The sequence below is a fragment of the Gigantopelta aegis genome, chromosome 14 (genome assembly GCF_016097555.1).
Source record: "Gigantopelta aegis isolate Gae_Host chromosome 14, Gae_host_genome, whole genome shotgun sequence".
In the NCBI taxonomy this organism is placed as follows: domain Eukaryota; kingdom Metazoa; phylum Mollusca; class Gastropoda; order Neomphalida; family Peltospiridae; genus Gigantopelta; species Gigantopelta aegis.
In genome coordinates, this window is record NC_054712.1 from 25,688,398 (window position 1) to 25,702,924 (window position 14,527).

General features: G+C 35.1%; 1 protein-coding gene across 1 annotated transcript in view; it reads right to left on the minus strand.

The window, feature by feature from the left end:
• Positions 1-4,542: 4,542 nt before the first annotated feature.
• Positions 4,543-14,527, minus strand: part of LOC121388341 (mRNA cap guanine-N7 methyltransferase-like) — a 29,351-nt gene continuing 19,366 nt past the window's right edge. The window contains exons 7-11 of the mRNA XM_041519639.1: positions 13,894-14,064; positions 9,538-9,655; positions 7,702-7,827; positions 6,656-6,689; positions 4,543-5,439 (exon numbers count right to left, since the gene is read on the minus strand). Of these exons, the coding sequence (XP_041375573.1) occupies positions 5,291-5,439; positions 6,656-6,689; positions 7,702-7,827; positions 9,538-9,655; positions 13,894-14,064 (598 nt within the window). The 3' untranslated portion in view covers positions 4,543-5,290. The remainder of the gene's footprint in view (positions 5,440-6,655; positions 6,690-7,701; positions 7,828-9,537; positions 9,656-13,893; positions 14,065-14,527) is intronic.

Here is a 14,527-nt window from a genome sequence, read left to right on the forward strand (position 1 = left end):
AAAACAATCTACACACAAGTACTATATCTCATTTTAACTCGTGAAACTAAAAATAACACTTTTCATCTTTATATAAGAAAATATATATTTAATATATGATCCTTAACTTTTTTGGAGGAGTATATTAGCAAATTTGTTCAATACTGTAACTGTATTTTCAAAAGATTTGTTACTCCCATCAAGAATGAACTCGGTGTCATCTGCATATTGTGTCATAAGGAGATGTTCATTATTGATGGAAAGACCTTTGATATTTGGATTGTTTTTAACCATAAGAGCTAAAAATATATAGGGAGAAATAGGGTCGCATTGTCTATAGCCTCTATGAATTTCAAACCATGGCGATAAAGTGCCATTAATTATGAAACAAGATTTAATATTTTTATGGAATATTTGAACCCATCTTCTTATGTCATTACCAAAACCAAAAAATGAAAGGGTATTATCAATGAAGGACCAAGATACGGAGTCAAAGGCCTTTTCAAAGTCTATCAAAAATAACATCCCAGAAATATTTAACGTTTCAGCACTCACTATAGAATCATATAATAAACGGATGTTGTCACCAATATATCGGTTTGCCATAAAACCAGTTTGATCTTCTTAAGTTTTGGAAAGACCTTTTTCAGTCTTTCGACAATTACCGATGACAAAAGTTTTAAGGAACAATTTAAAAGTGAGATCGGGCGCCAGTTTTTCAAAAATTGTTTGGGCTTGTTACCTTTAGGGAAACATGTTATAATTCCTTGCTTTTGGGTAATAGAAAGTTCTCCTTTTTTAAAGCCTTCGTTTATTGATCTTAATAGATAAATTCCAGTATCTTTCCAGAAACATTTGTAAAACTCATACGTAAATCCATCAGAACCAACCGGCCTCGGTGGCGTCGTGGTTAGGCGATCGGTCTACAGGCTGATAGGTAATGGGTTTAGATCCCAGTCGAGGCATGTGATTTTTAATCCAGATACAGACTCCAAACCCTGAGTGAGTGCTCCGCAAGGCTCAATGGGTAGGTGTAAACCACTTGCACCGACCAGTGATCCATAACTGGTTCAACAAAGGCCATGGTTTGTGCTATCCTGCCTGTGGGAAGCGCAAATAAAAGATCCCTTGCTGCTAATCGGAAAGAGTAGCCCATGTAGTGGCGACAGCGGGTTTTCTCTCAAAATCTGTGTGGTCCTTAACCATATGTCTGACGCCATATAACCGTAAATAAAATGTGTCGAGTGCGTCGTTAAATAAAACATTTCTTTCTTTCTTTTTTCCATCAGAACCAGAACTTTTATTTTTTGTATGTTTTAGGACGTTTAGCAATTCATCATAAGTCATTTCACCTTCTAGAGCTTTAGCCTCATCTTCATTTAACTTATTTATTGTAGTATTTTGAGAAACATGGAATTAAGTTCATATTTGGGAATTAAATGTTCTTTTGATGCAAATAGATTTTCATAAAATGTCTTAGCTTCCAAACAAATATCACGTGTGTGTGTGTGTTAAAATAGAACCATCTTCTGACTGAATTTTTGTCACGGACTTGCAAGTAAAATTCCTGTTTTCTAAATTACAAAAGCAATTATTTATTTTTTCTCCCTCATCAATCTATTTAGCTATAGAGCTAATAAGAATGGCTTCTATCTTTTTTTTTCTTATATTTTCTAGCAACACGAAAATTAACATTCAAATTTCCTTTTGATGTCCATTTAAAACAATATATTTATATGTTTAAAACAAAACAAACTTTTTAAACATGTTGGTCTGGTTGTACAAATAATTGGAATTTATTACACCCATAAGCGAACGAGATTGGGGATGGGGAGGGGTCAGGAGGGTCAATTGCTGACTTTCCCAATGCTGGAAATAAATCTTCCTATTCAGGCAGAGACGATAGGGATGTTTGGGCAAAATGAATTGTCCTAATAAATTTTGTATCATGTAATATTATTCTACACACAATATTACGGTAGTTGTAATCCATGAAAATATGCGTAGTGATTCGTTTGGAACCCTACCTAGATGTTTGATAGTATTGCATATACGAATAAACGTTTTCGTTTAATTCGGGCAAAAATCAGCCTACCTCCCCTCCCAATGGGGAGCCCTGAAGCCAATGATTACATACCACTCCATTAGATTGTTTGAACAAGCCATCACAATTTACAAAATATCCATCCCCACCATCTCCAAAGAAAAGATGTCTAAAAACATACATACACCCGTAAGGTCCCCGTCAGTGGACCCAAATGGGCCATTTCCTGTTCCAACCAGTGCATCATAATGGTGCATATAAAACATCCCATGCTATCAATGGAAAATGTAGTAGAGTTCCTAAGACTAAATGTCAAAAATATCAAATGTTTGATATCCAATAGTCAATGATTAAAAAAATTATCAATGTGCTCTAGAGGTATTGTTTAAAAAAACCCTTAAAAACAACCCACATCACGTACACAAGGTCGTACATAGCCTAAAATTACATAGGGGTGACAATATAAAGAACAAATCTAAACATAACGGTAACTATTAAAAAGTTACCCCCCAATCTTTGGGGGGGGGGGGGATAACTGCTCACTTGCCCTCAGTCCACTAGGCACGGTCTTTCCCCATCGTCTCTGATACAAAATAATAATGATGTGGGAAATTAAACGTTTCCACCCAACTCCTACAATACACATCAGAAAGATTCCAGCAATCTGGAGGGTTGGGGAAAACAATAGTTAAATCCAGTTGTACAGAATAACACTGTGATGAATTATAAACGGAAGTCTTGTGACCTTCCAAAGGCTGGGGTAGGGTGTTTGTTGTGGTGGAGCAATTTGTTATAGGAACGTAGTTTAAGATTTCATTTACAAAATGCATGGCTAAATCCGTTAACATGTACCTATTTTCCCCAGGGGAAAAGGTAAAGTTTATGATGTAAATGCATTTACCCTTGGGGTCAACAGCCCCTAGATGGCAATTTGTTCAGTCTTAAGGAGTAAATCTTGTTTCCCACAGATGCAAATATGTTATGTAAATGCAAATATGTTATCTTAATACAGTTACGCGGTATTGGACAAATGCCAATCTCGCAACAGACAGTTCAACACAGGATGTATATATGCCATTAAAATACCCAACAGTAGACCAAACATTTGTCACTGGGCAAGTGCTTACCCAATACATCAAAAGAAAAGGATACTATGCTAATTATTAGGTTGGCAGTCCAATGAAGTCTACAGGCTGGTAGGTACTGGGTTTGGATCCCAGTCGAGGCATGGGATTTTTAATCCAGATACAGACACCAAACCCTGAGCGAGTGCTCCGCAAGGCTCAATGGGTAGGTGTAAACCACTTGCACCGACCAGTTCAATAAAGGCCATGGTTTGTGCTATCCTGCCTGTGGGAAGCACAAATAAAAGATCCCTTGCTGCCTGCCATAAAAGAGTAGCTTATGTGGAGACAGCGGGTTTCCTCTAAAAAACTGTCCAATAGCTGATGATAAGATAAAAAAATCAATGTGCTCTAGTGGCGTCATTAAATAAAACAAACTTTACTTTTTTTCAAAGCAATGAGGAAACCTCAGGAACTACTGAGACCTTTGTCATCACACTTGCAGTGCAACAACTGTAATATGGGGGAACCCAGGAAGTATATTGGGGGATTAACTGGGTGACCATTTACACCAATTTAATTAAAATTAGCTCCACTATTACATGTGGATCTAACAGCAGCCAGTTGGGAGCTCATGTCCACCAATCAAAACCTTACTTGCAGAATCATGCCAGTGATTTGAAAATATTCTGAATTATCCTGCGGGTATATGACATGTTTCGTGTGAATTACGAATGCTGTAAAACATGTTTTATTTTATGAAATAAATAATTTGTAATGTAAAACTGAAGACTGATTTAGTTGGGGTTTTTTTAATAAGTAAATAATTTGTAATGTAAAACTAAAGACTGATAACCCATCCCGTACGTATTGGTATGGTTCACTGTACTGCGGCCACTAAAATAGACTCGCCCGATATTTTTAGAATTTGTATGCTCTCAAATAACGTTATAAAAGGCGAAGTGTGATTGGTCAATATTTAAATTATTATTTACAGACGAAATGTTACCTGGACATTGGAGACTACGCAGTGTTGTTAGCAATCTGATTAAAATTAGTTCTACTGGCCTAAATAAGGCATTCGTAATTCACACGAAACATGTCGTACACCCTCAGGATAATTCGGAATATTTTCATATTATTTTTAAATCACTGGCATGATTCTGCAAGTAAGGTTTTGATTGGTGGACATGAGCTCCAACTGGCTGCTGTTAGATCCACATGTAATAGTGGAGATAATTTTAATTAGATTGCATTTACACCTAATGCCGAACGAATGCATTACAAAAACATTATGGCATCTTTAGCTGCTGGCCGGCTTATGCCAGCAGGGTTTTGATCGATTAAAAGGATAGTTATCTGGATGCAGTAATAATGTCTTACAAAGCAGTGAGGCAGTAAGATCTCATTCAATACTTAAGCAAGAAACAAAAAAACTACAAAAAAACCACCTTGTCAGATGTACTTCTTTTATTGACCACTTTACAACATAAATGTCATTGTTAATTACCAACATAGTGTAAATGTGTAAATGAATTGCTTTCATTCCAATAGATGGAACAGCCCAAGCCAGGTATATCATTTCACTAACACAGGAGACAAATATCGTTTTGGTAAATTCATTATGGTTGACTTTTTATAGCCAACAAGATGTGTACGGTCCTCACGGTCATTAAAGATGTTAACAAGTGTTTATCAAGTGATTAAGTTATAGCTGATTAAAAGTGCTATAAAATCTATATACTATTCTATGACTTCAAACAAGTTAGCAAAACAGTTCCAAATAATTTCTGCATAAATTTGTCAATCTGTGTGTAAGCTCAAACAAAAATCTATCAACATTCTCATACCAAGACTTAAGTGAGTTATCAAGATGGTTCCTAGTAGTTTTCGTAAATCTTACAGCTAGCAGTGCTAAGAAATTCATATATCATGATGGCCACAAACATCCACCGGGTAACCATGACAAAAAGTCCTTACACCAAGACATAAAGACAAATAAAGATGGACCAAAATATCATCATCTTTGTAATCATGATGTGTCTGTAAACCTTCAATCCAAAACTTCAAATGTGGTTTCAAGAGGAATCCAAACAGCTGACAAAAAGTAGATGGAAATCCTTGATGTCAGGACTTGGAAAGTAACAAAATAGACCAGTATGCCTTCCAGAGTGTTAAGTTGACAATAACTGGATTATGTCCATCATTCTCCAACTTTCGGTATTTTCTCTACTGGCTCTTCTTTATCACTAGTCCTCTCATCATCATGTTTTCTTTTGGGTGCTGATGGCAACTCTCTTTCAGATTCTGCCAATCCGGCTACCTTCTTAAACACAAATACACAGTATATAGCTGCAAAAACAAAAGAGAATCTTTGCTTTATTGTTATTATAAGTAGTTAACATTATAGAATACAATAGCAACAAGCAGTGTGAGGGTAGTGCTAAAGCAATACATGTCTCATACTGGGCCCAACAATAATTCATATCTCCTAAATTCAAGGGCCACAACTCTGAAAAGTGGGTAAATCACCATGAAGGTTAAACTTGATTGCAAAAGTCCGGAATTTTTGTTTTCACATCTCCTAAGTTCAAGGGCAATAACTCCGTCAAAAATGGGTAGTCAAATGTGGTCTGTAACTATACACCAAATTTTAGCTCAATATCTCAAGGCTTTTTGAAAAAAACATTTGGAAAACATATGTGGGACAGACGGACAGACAGACAGACAGACAGAAGGATGGAGATGAAATCTATAGGCCCCACCGGTTGGAGCAGTAGGAAACTAATAATGGATCATGATGGAGTTAGATCCACTTTTTGTTCAGATATCCCATCCCTATATTAAAGGCATAGTATGCCATAGGTAGTTTTAATGAAAGTTACATTCACTTCAGTACAAAAAATTAGAGAAAATGTTTTCCTCAATATCCAACAAGAAATTCCGTATCAATATTGTCAACAACTCTGAGAATGGCTATTTGCAACTCTTCCATGTTGATACATACAAATGCCTATATTAGGTTTATTATCTTGCTTTTGAACAGGGAGTTTTGTTACCTCATTCGAAATATACCTGTAGGTCCCACATTTATCTTTTGACAAATGCTTTTTTGTCTTCTGATTTATGGCTAAATATTTAGAAATTACAAATGGGATATGGTGTATCATGTCTATTTAACTGGTGGAATTAAATACTTTAATCAAATAATAACAAGCATTCTGAGAGTACTGCTAAAGCAATACATGTCCCCTACTGGGCCCAAAAACATTCCGAATCTCCTACATTAAAGAGCCATATCTCTGTAAAAAATGGGTAAATTGCCATAAAAGTTAAACCTGATATATAACAGTACATGATAAAGCAATATAAAATTTCAGCTCAATAAGTCAACATATTCAAATGACTGTGTATTTTTGACCGATCAAAATACCACTGGCACAATAGTTAAACAAGCAAACTGATGAAAATTTACTCTGACAGGAAACATTATGGTCAATGAAAATATTTTAAAATTTACAATGAACAGATTTGTCATTAAACAGATGTAAATAATACAAAATCTTACTTGCTGCTTCCCACTCATCCTGTGATAATGTGCCCTAAAAAAGAAAAAGAGTTCAACATTAACAAAGATCCTGAATCTTTTATACAAATGCAACAAAAGGAAAAGAAATGTTTTATTTAACGACACTCTCAACACATTTTATTTACGGTTATATGGCGTCGGACATATGGTTAAGAACCACACAGATATTGAGGGAGGAAACCAGCTGTTGCCACTTCATGGGCTACTCTTTTCGATTAGCAGCAATGGATCTTTTATATGCACCATCCCAAAGACAGGATAACACATACCACGGCCTTCGATGTACCAGTCGTGGTGCACTGGCTGGAGCGAGAAATATCGCAATGGGCCCACTGACAGGGATCGATCCCAAACCGACCACGCATCAAGCGAGCACTTTACAACTGGGCTAAGTCTCACCCCATATCTAAAACAGGAAGAAAGGAAATGTTTTATTTAATGACGCACTCAACACATTTTATTTACGGTTATATGGCGTCAGACATATGGTTACGGACCACATAGATGTATAGAGAGGAAACCCGCTGTCGCCACTTCATGGGCTACTCTTTTCGATTAGCAGCAAGGGATCTTTTATATACACCATCCTATAGACAGGATAGCACATATCATGGCCTCTAATGTACCAGTCGTGGTGCACTGGCTGGAACGAGAAATAGCCCAACTGGCCCACCGACAGGGATCGATCCCAGACCGACAAATGCAACAATGACCAATTAAAATTCAAAACGTTGCAATTTATTGGATTCAAGTTAATGTTTTTAAATTTGTTCATTGATGTCAAAAATAAACACTAAGGGTCGAATGTAAAAAGCCTGTTTAAAAGTGCTTTTCTTAAACACAGGTGTTTATGCTTTGTAAATGTATGTAGCCAAGACATAAATAGGCATTGTAAATTCGGCCCTAAGATTTTATTTCTTTATTCTGTAGACACAAGTCAGTCACGGTTAATTAAAAATATCTGTCAAAACAATTAAGTTTCAAGAGCATCACACTGCATGTGAGGAAAAATAGCTCTAACATACAATTTTGGGTGGATGTCTTCTGTCTTGAGAGGTGTCCTGTGACAAATTCTCTAGGAATTTGACAGCATGCTCATAATTGTTGGGTTGGGAGCTCATAAGAGTTGCATTTTCATCAGGTGGGTAGGTCTGAAATAAACAAAATATCAGGATATACATCTTAATTATTTATTTTAAGCATATGCCAATTACTAAGCTACTTACATATTAATTAGTCTGGTAAAGCAGTGGCTAAGCTAATTACATGCTAATTAGTATTGTAAACCTGTTACTGAGCTAATTAAATGCTAATTAGTACTGTAAACCTGTTTGCACGAATGATCGATGTCATAAATCATACACATATGCTAGAATACAGTTTTCACACGTTTTACCAAATAATTAATCTGGGAATATTTTAATAAAGTTTATAAAAGTCCAATCAATTAAAAGTCTGAACTGCTGCATGCAGTTTGTATGGTGTTGCCATGAAATTAAAAGTATGTCCATTAAAGATAAATCATAGAATGTCTGATAGCACAGAAAGATAAATATTTCAAAAGTAGAGTAAAACTGTGGAAAATCCCTTCACTTTGTAAATACTTGTATTATATTCTATTTTAAATATGCTATTTAAAAATAATTACCTTTGAAATGTTTTAAGAATTTCTGTTATTTCTTTTATGTTCATCAGGGTATGAAAAAAAAAAATCATCTGCAAACTGTGTGAATCGGCAAAGCCCTTCTGACATAAGGTTGCTGATGATTTTTTTTTTTCATGCCCAGATGAATGTAAAAGAAATAACAGACAATACTTATAATTAAATTTGAAACATACTTACTAATAATAACATTAAAAGTGCATATTTTATTTTGAATTATTTGTTTGGTTAAAACAATAATGCTCAGTAAGACAAATTACCAATATAAAATGACGTTATCAGGTATAACGTTCCCCGACGACGTAATCTTTACATTCAGCGGAAAATGAACAAACTCCCGTTGATACGGCTGGACCAATGGGATGACGTTATATTGTAATGAATGTAACGGAAATTTAATCATTGTCTTTTGTACACAAAATCTTCAAAATCTTATTTTGTGTATAAAGCAAAACAATTGTTTTTTTGGTGCAAAATGTATACATGTACATATATTTTGTATGGCTGTGGGACAATCACACCAAAATGTATACATGTACATATATCTTGTATGGCTGTGGGACAATCACACCAAAATGTATACATGTACATATATTTTGTATGGCTGTGGGACAATCACACCAAAATGTATACATGTACATATATCTTGTATGGCTGTGGGACAATCACACCAAAATGTATACATGTACATATATTTTGTACGGCTGTGGGACAATCACACCAAAATGTATACATGTACATATATTTTGTACGGCTGTGGGACAATCACACCAAAATGTATACATGTACATATATCTTGTACGGCTGTGGGACAATCACACCAAAATGTATACATGTACATATATCTTGTACGGCTGTGGGACAATCACACCAAAATGTATACATGTACATATATCTTGTACGGCTGTGGGACAATCACACCAAAATACATGTATACATGTACAATCACACCAAAATATATCTTGTACGGTACGGCTGTGGGACAATCACACCAAAATGTATACATGTACATATATCTTGTACGGCTGTGGGACAATCACACCAAAATGTATACATGTACATATATCTTGTACGGCTGTGGGACAATCACACCAAAATGTATACATGTACATATATTTTGTATGGCTGTGGGACAATCACACCAAAAGAAAAGCAACACGTGCAGTTCCAATGATTTGTCTCGGTACTGTCGACTTGCCTCAAGTGCCTGCATGCGACCTATTAATGATCTTGCTTCTCCGGCTTCAATATTATCCTTGAAATAATCGGCAAATGACCTCCTTTTAATCAGCTTCATACCATACTTCTCTGCCATTCTAATAATATAAAAAATTATAATCTCTATAATTGTTGCATTTAAAGTAATCATCATCTGTTTGGTGTCTTGGTGTAAAGGTATATACAACTATAAAATGCTTGAACATCACCTTCTTATCAGCCATTCTGCAATATTATGAATCTAACGAGTTCGATGTGGGGTATGCTTAATCATACAATTTTGGACACAGCATGATCTAGATGTTACAACCTAATGCGTAAAAAAAACCCCACCTAAAGTTATAGTGTTGTAAAAGGAACTAGATATACAGTATAATTCTTATTAAATATATCTCTGACCCTATCCACATCGTCCCCAAATGTTTACTTCTCTTGTTGGAAACAACTGGTGACAAATGCCTAAATTCATTTTGTTAGACAGCTAAGTAATTAAAAGAGAGGAAGTTCTGTGAGAATGACAAGGAATGAATGAATGAAGGAAATGTTTTATTTAACAATGCACTCAACACATTTTATTTATAGTTATATGGCAAACCTGCTGTCGCCACTTCATGGGCTACTCTTTTCAATTAGCAGCAAAGGATCTTTTATATGCACCATCTTACAGACAGGATAGTACATAACACGGCTTTTGTTACACCAGTTGTGGAGCACTGGCTGGACAAGGAATGAATGTATCAGGTATCATTAATTTTTTGACAACTGCTGGGTGTATATCACCAAATAATTTTGTAAAAGCGACAACAACAATACACTGTGTGGCTAAAGCTCGTACAATCAACTTTTCAATGAGCATAATTATACATCACATACATAAATACTACATTTTCTCATTTTTAAACATACCTTAAAGTAAATCAATGGGGGAGGAGGTATACTGCTAGTTTTTACTATGATTGTAAGCATCTTCAACTACCAAAGTTTCATACCAAAATTTTTATCCTAATTATGGTGTCACACTGCTTGTTTCAAGTGCAATCGTACCTGATGTACTAATTAATATCTGATATATACACCTGGAAACCTGAATTGTATTGCAACAAAAAGGTGCCTAGAAGTAGCTGTCCATGCTGACATGGTTTAAATCAGATATTGGGAGTTTTAACATACAGTAAAGTACTCTTATAGTGAACTGGAAGGGGCCATGATAGTACGTTATAGTAGTAGTTCGTTGTACACATTTGCATAAGTTGGTTATTAATGTATAGGAAGATAAAACAGGACTTTACGATCAGTTTGCTCTATGCAGTAGTTCATTCTAAGCATGTTCGTTATAAGTGAACTTAACTGTATTCTATTATCAAGATTGACGACAATAACTTTTTTTGCATATTTACGGTTTCTGTCCATTTCCCTAGAATACCATAAATATTGATGTAACATCAGTGTTATTTGCCTTCAATCTTTTTCAATATCTTCTGTATACCCAGGACATCAATTTCAGTGCTTTGTATGTCAAGTAAGTTGACTTTTTCAATATCTTCTGTATACCCAGGACATCAATTTCAGTGCTTTGTATGTCAAGTAAGTTGACTTTTTCAATATCTTCTGTATACCCAGGACATCAATTTCAGTGCTTTGTATGTCAAGTAAGTTGACTTTTTCAATATCTTCTGTATACCCAGGACATCAATTTCAGTGCTTTGTATGTCAAGTAAGTTGACTTTTTTGTTGTTATCATGATTGGACCAAAACTGGCTATGTGCACCTGTGAGATATTATTAGTTTTATAATGCAGGGGTGCAGAAATGGAAAATATTTCACTTGCCCACCAGACCAAAACTAACTAAAATTTACTAGCCCGCCAGAATTTCTACTATTCCGCCAACCTATAGAAAATATACTTTTGTTCAGGAATATTTTAATATAATTATATATAATGACAAAAACATTATTAAGGACGCTTGGCAATTTATCAACATCACGTGGCAAATGAACGAAATCAAACACAAAACCTTGATTGACAAATCAATACATGTTCCAATATTTTGATAAAGACTACTTTATATTCATTTTTTTTTTCATATAGATTTACAAAATTCAAGTAATATCCCACAAATATTTAATAAAAGAATCTATTCAAAATACACTGGCAACATACTTTCAATGTAAACAAATAATTTTTAGAAATTATTGACCTTTGACCGACCCATTTCTTGGAAATTAGGCTAAATCGGACCCACTATCAAAACGGAACCCATTTGGCTATAATGGCACTTCAACGTATTGGCAAAAATTATACCTTTAAAAAAAAAAAGCATTTCAATATATTGGTGAAAATGATTGCATTTCACCGACTTCTAGCTAGTTGCTAATTCTTCTATCTCCCCTATATAGACATAAAAATAAAACAAAGTAATAAATGATTAATATAGCTGTTGTTTTATTAAAGATATCATTGTTCACAATTTGTAATTATACTGTTTTAGCCATACATTTTTGTTGTTGTTCCATTTTAACCATATAACAATAGATTGTGTTGCTGTTTCAGCCAACACTAGGTTTCATTTTGTTCAATTTGGTTCCATTTTCATTTGGGGCCATTTTGGCATGGTTCCCTTTTCGCTATAACCCGTTTTCGAAATGTCATGCATGTACAGTTTGGAACTCCGAAGTGCAGTGCATGTATTATTGTGTCTTTCGACATCATTCTGGACTGTGTGTGTGAAAGGTTTGGAATTCTTGTATCGCTGATGCAGTGTCACGGATTCAATGCAAAAAACCCTCCAAAAAACCAAAAGAACAACAAGAACAAAAAATCAACTAAATAAATTATAATACAGTCAGTTAGAAAACGATAGATCGCCTGTGGGACTGGTAGTTGCATTTTTAAACTCGTCCGTCAGTAGTTTTACCCCTGTAATGTAACAGGAAAGGAAAGATGGTTAAACTACAGCTATTTGGCATCTAATTATTGTGTCATTTGGTCTAAAAAGGGAATAAAAACCTGGTACTGTCCCATAGGCTACTCCTCAACAGCAGAAGGACATCTTTTATATAAGCTTTCCAAATGACAGAGCAAACACCAAAGATCAAATACACCAATCAGGTGGCACTGACTAGGGCAGGATACCAACAAGGTCTACGTTTAATCCATCCCACTTTTCGGCAAGCACTGTACCACCGAGTTATATTCCAAATGACCCACCTGCAACATAATCAACTACATTTATACTGTCGGCAAGTATGTCCTTCACATCTAAGATGTGTGATATTGCACCGAAGCTCACCGTAATTTTATCCCAGAAGCATTTTTTTAAAAACCATCCATCTAAAAATATCATAACACTGGTTGACTGACAAGATGCTTTAACCCAAATCTCCCTAATTTTTTTATATCATTATACTGATTCAGTTTTTATTTAATGTTTCTATTCAAACTCGAGATTTTTTCAATGAAAAAAAGTTAAAGTTTGTTTTGTTTAACGACACCAGTAGAGCACACTGATTTATTAATCAACTATTGGATGTCAAACATCTGGTCATTTTGACATGTAGTCTGAGAGAGAAAACCTGCAATATATTTCCATTAGTAGCAAGAGATCTTTTATATGAACCATCCACAGACAGGATAGCACATACAACAGCCTTTGATACACCAGTCGTGGTGCACTGGCTGGAACGAGAAATAGCCCAATGGGTCGAACCGACAGGGATCAATCCCAGACTGACCAAGGCTTTTGGAATTTGTATAAAATCCACTAGCCATGGGATCAGTGATTTTAAACATTTACTAGCCACATTTAAAAATTCACTAACCCTACTTTACTTTAAAGTTGATACCATTTTACTAAATAATAATAATAATAATAATAATAATCGAATGTCACCTAAAGAGGGAGATAGAGCTTAAAAACACTAACATTGGGGTGGGGGGGGGGGGTGGGGGGGGGGGGGGTTGCAGGATATTCATATTTACAAAATAGACTTCACAGCAACATTTTACAAAAAACATTCACTAGCCGTTGGGCATGACAATAGTAGTTATTTACTAGCCCAACATTGAATATTACTAGCCATGGGAGTGGGGCTACCATAATCTAGAAGCCCTGCTGACTGTGCATCAAACGAGCACTTTACCACTGGACTACGTCCCGTCCCTTTCCTATGGAATGTAAATTGATCATCTTATAAGGAGAGTGATTTATCATTCACCTGATATTTTTAAATGTAAAGGACTGATTGAAGACAGATTGACTGACTTGTTTTCACACAAATCATAAGTTTTAACTGAATAAAAATCAAAGTAAAACACAAAAAAGTTTTATGAACAAACTTTTCTAGCACCGGAAAATACACAAGAAACTCTGGACAGTCTACAACTCCTTCCAAGTGAAAATCGTATGTAGCACCAAACAAGGGCAACGACTCTTCATTATTGTCGTGGAATGTTACTCTGTAAACTTCGTTCCCAAAACTTTTCTCTGGGGATTCTCGAAGTCTGCGTCTGAAAAAACCCCAATCTTAACATAAATGACTGTTTAATAATATTTCATGTATAAAAACTATTAAAGGACTTTAACACATACTACAATTATGAATATTAAATTTTATTTAATTAATTATTTAACCAAAATTGGCCACTTTTTAACATTTCAAAGAACATTTTAAAAATATGAGTAAAGAATCTGTTAACTACACGATACAAATCTATTAACAAATTAAAAAACCTATTCCATATAAAAATAAATCAGTACATTTGGGCTATAGTTTGTGTCCTTTTCAAATATATGAAATGATTAATCAGCAAGCCCTGCAATTGCCCGTGGCAATCGGCAATGCCGTGGAGATTGCCGCAGAGTTTTTCATTCTCCGCAACATTTTTTTTCGCTGTGGACTATATTGGATTTTTTTTTTTCAAGAGGTATTTTTTCCTTATTGTTAAAATTAAAAGAGACTTTGTGAACTGA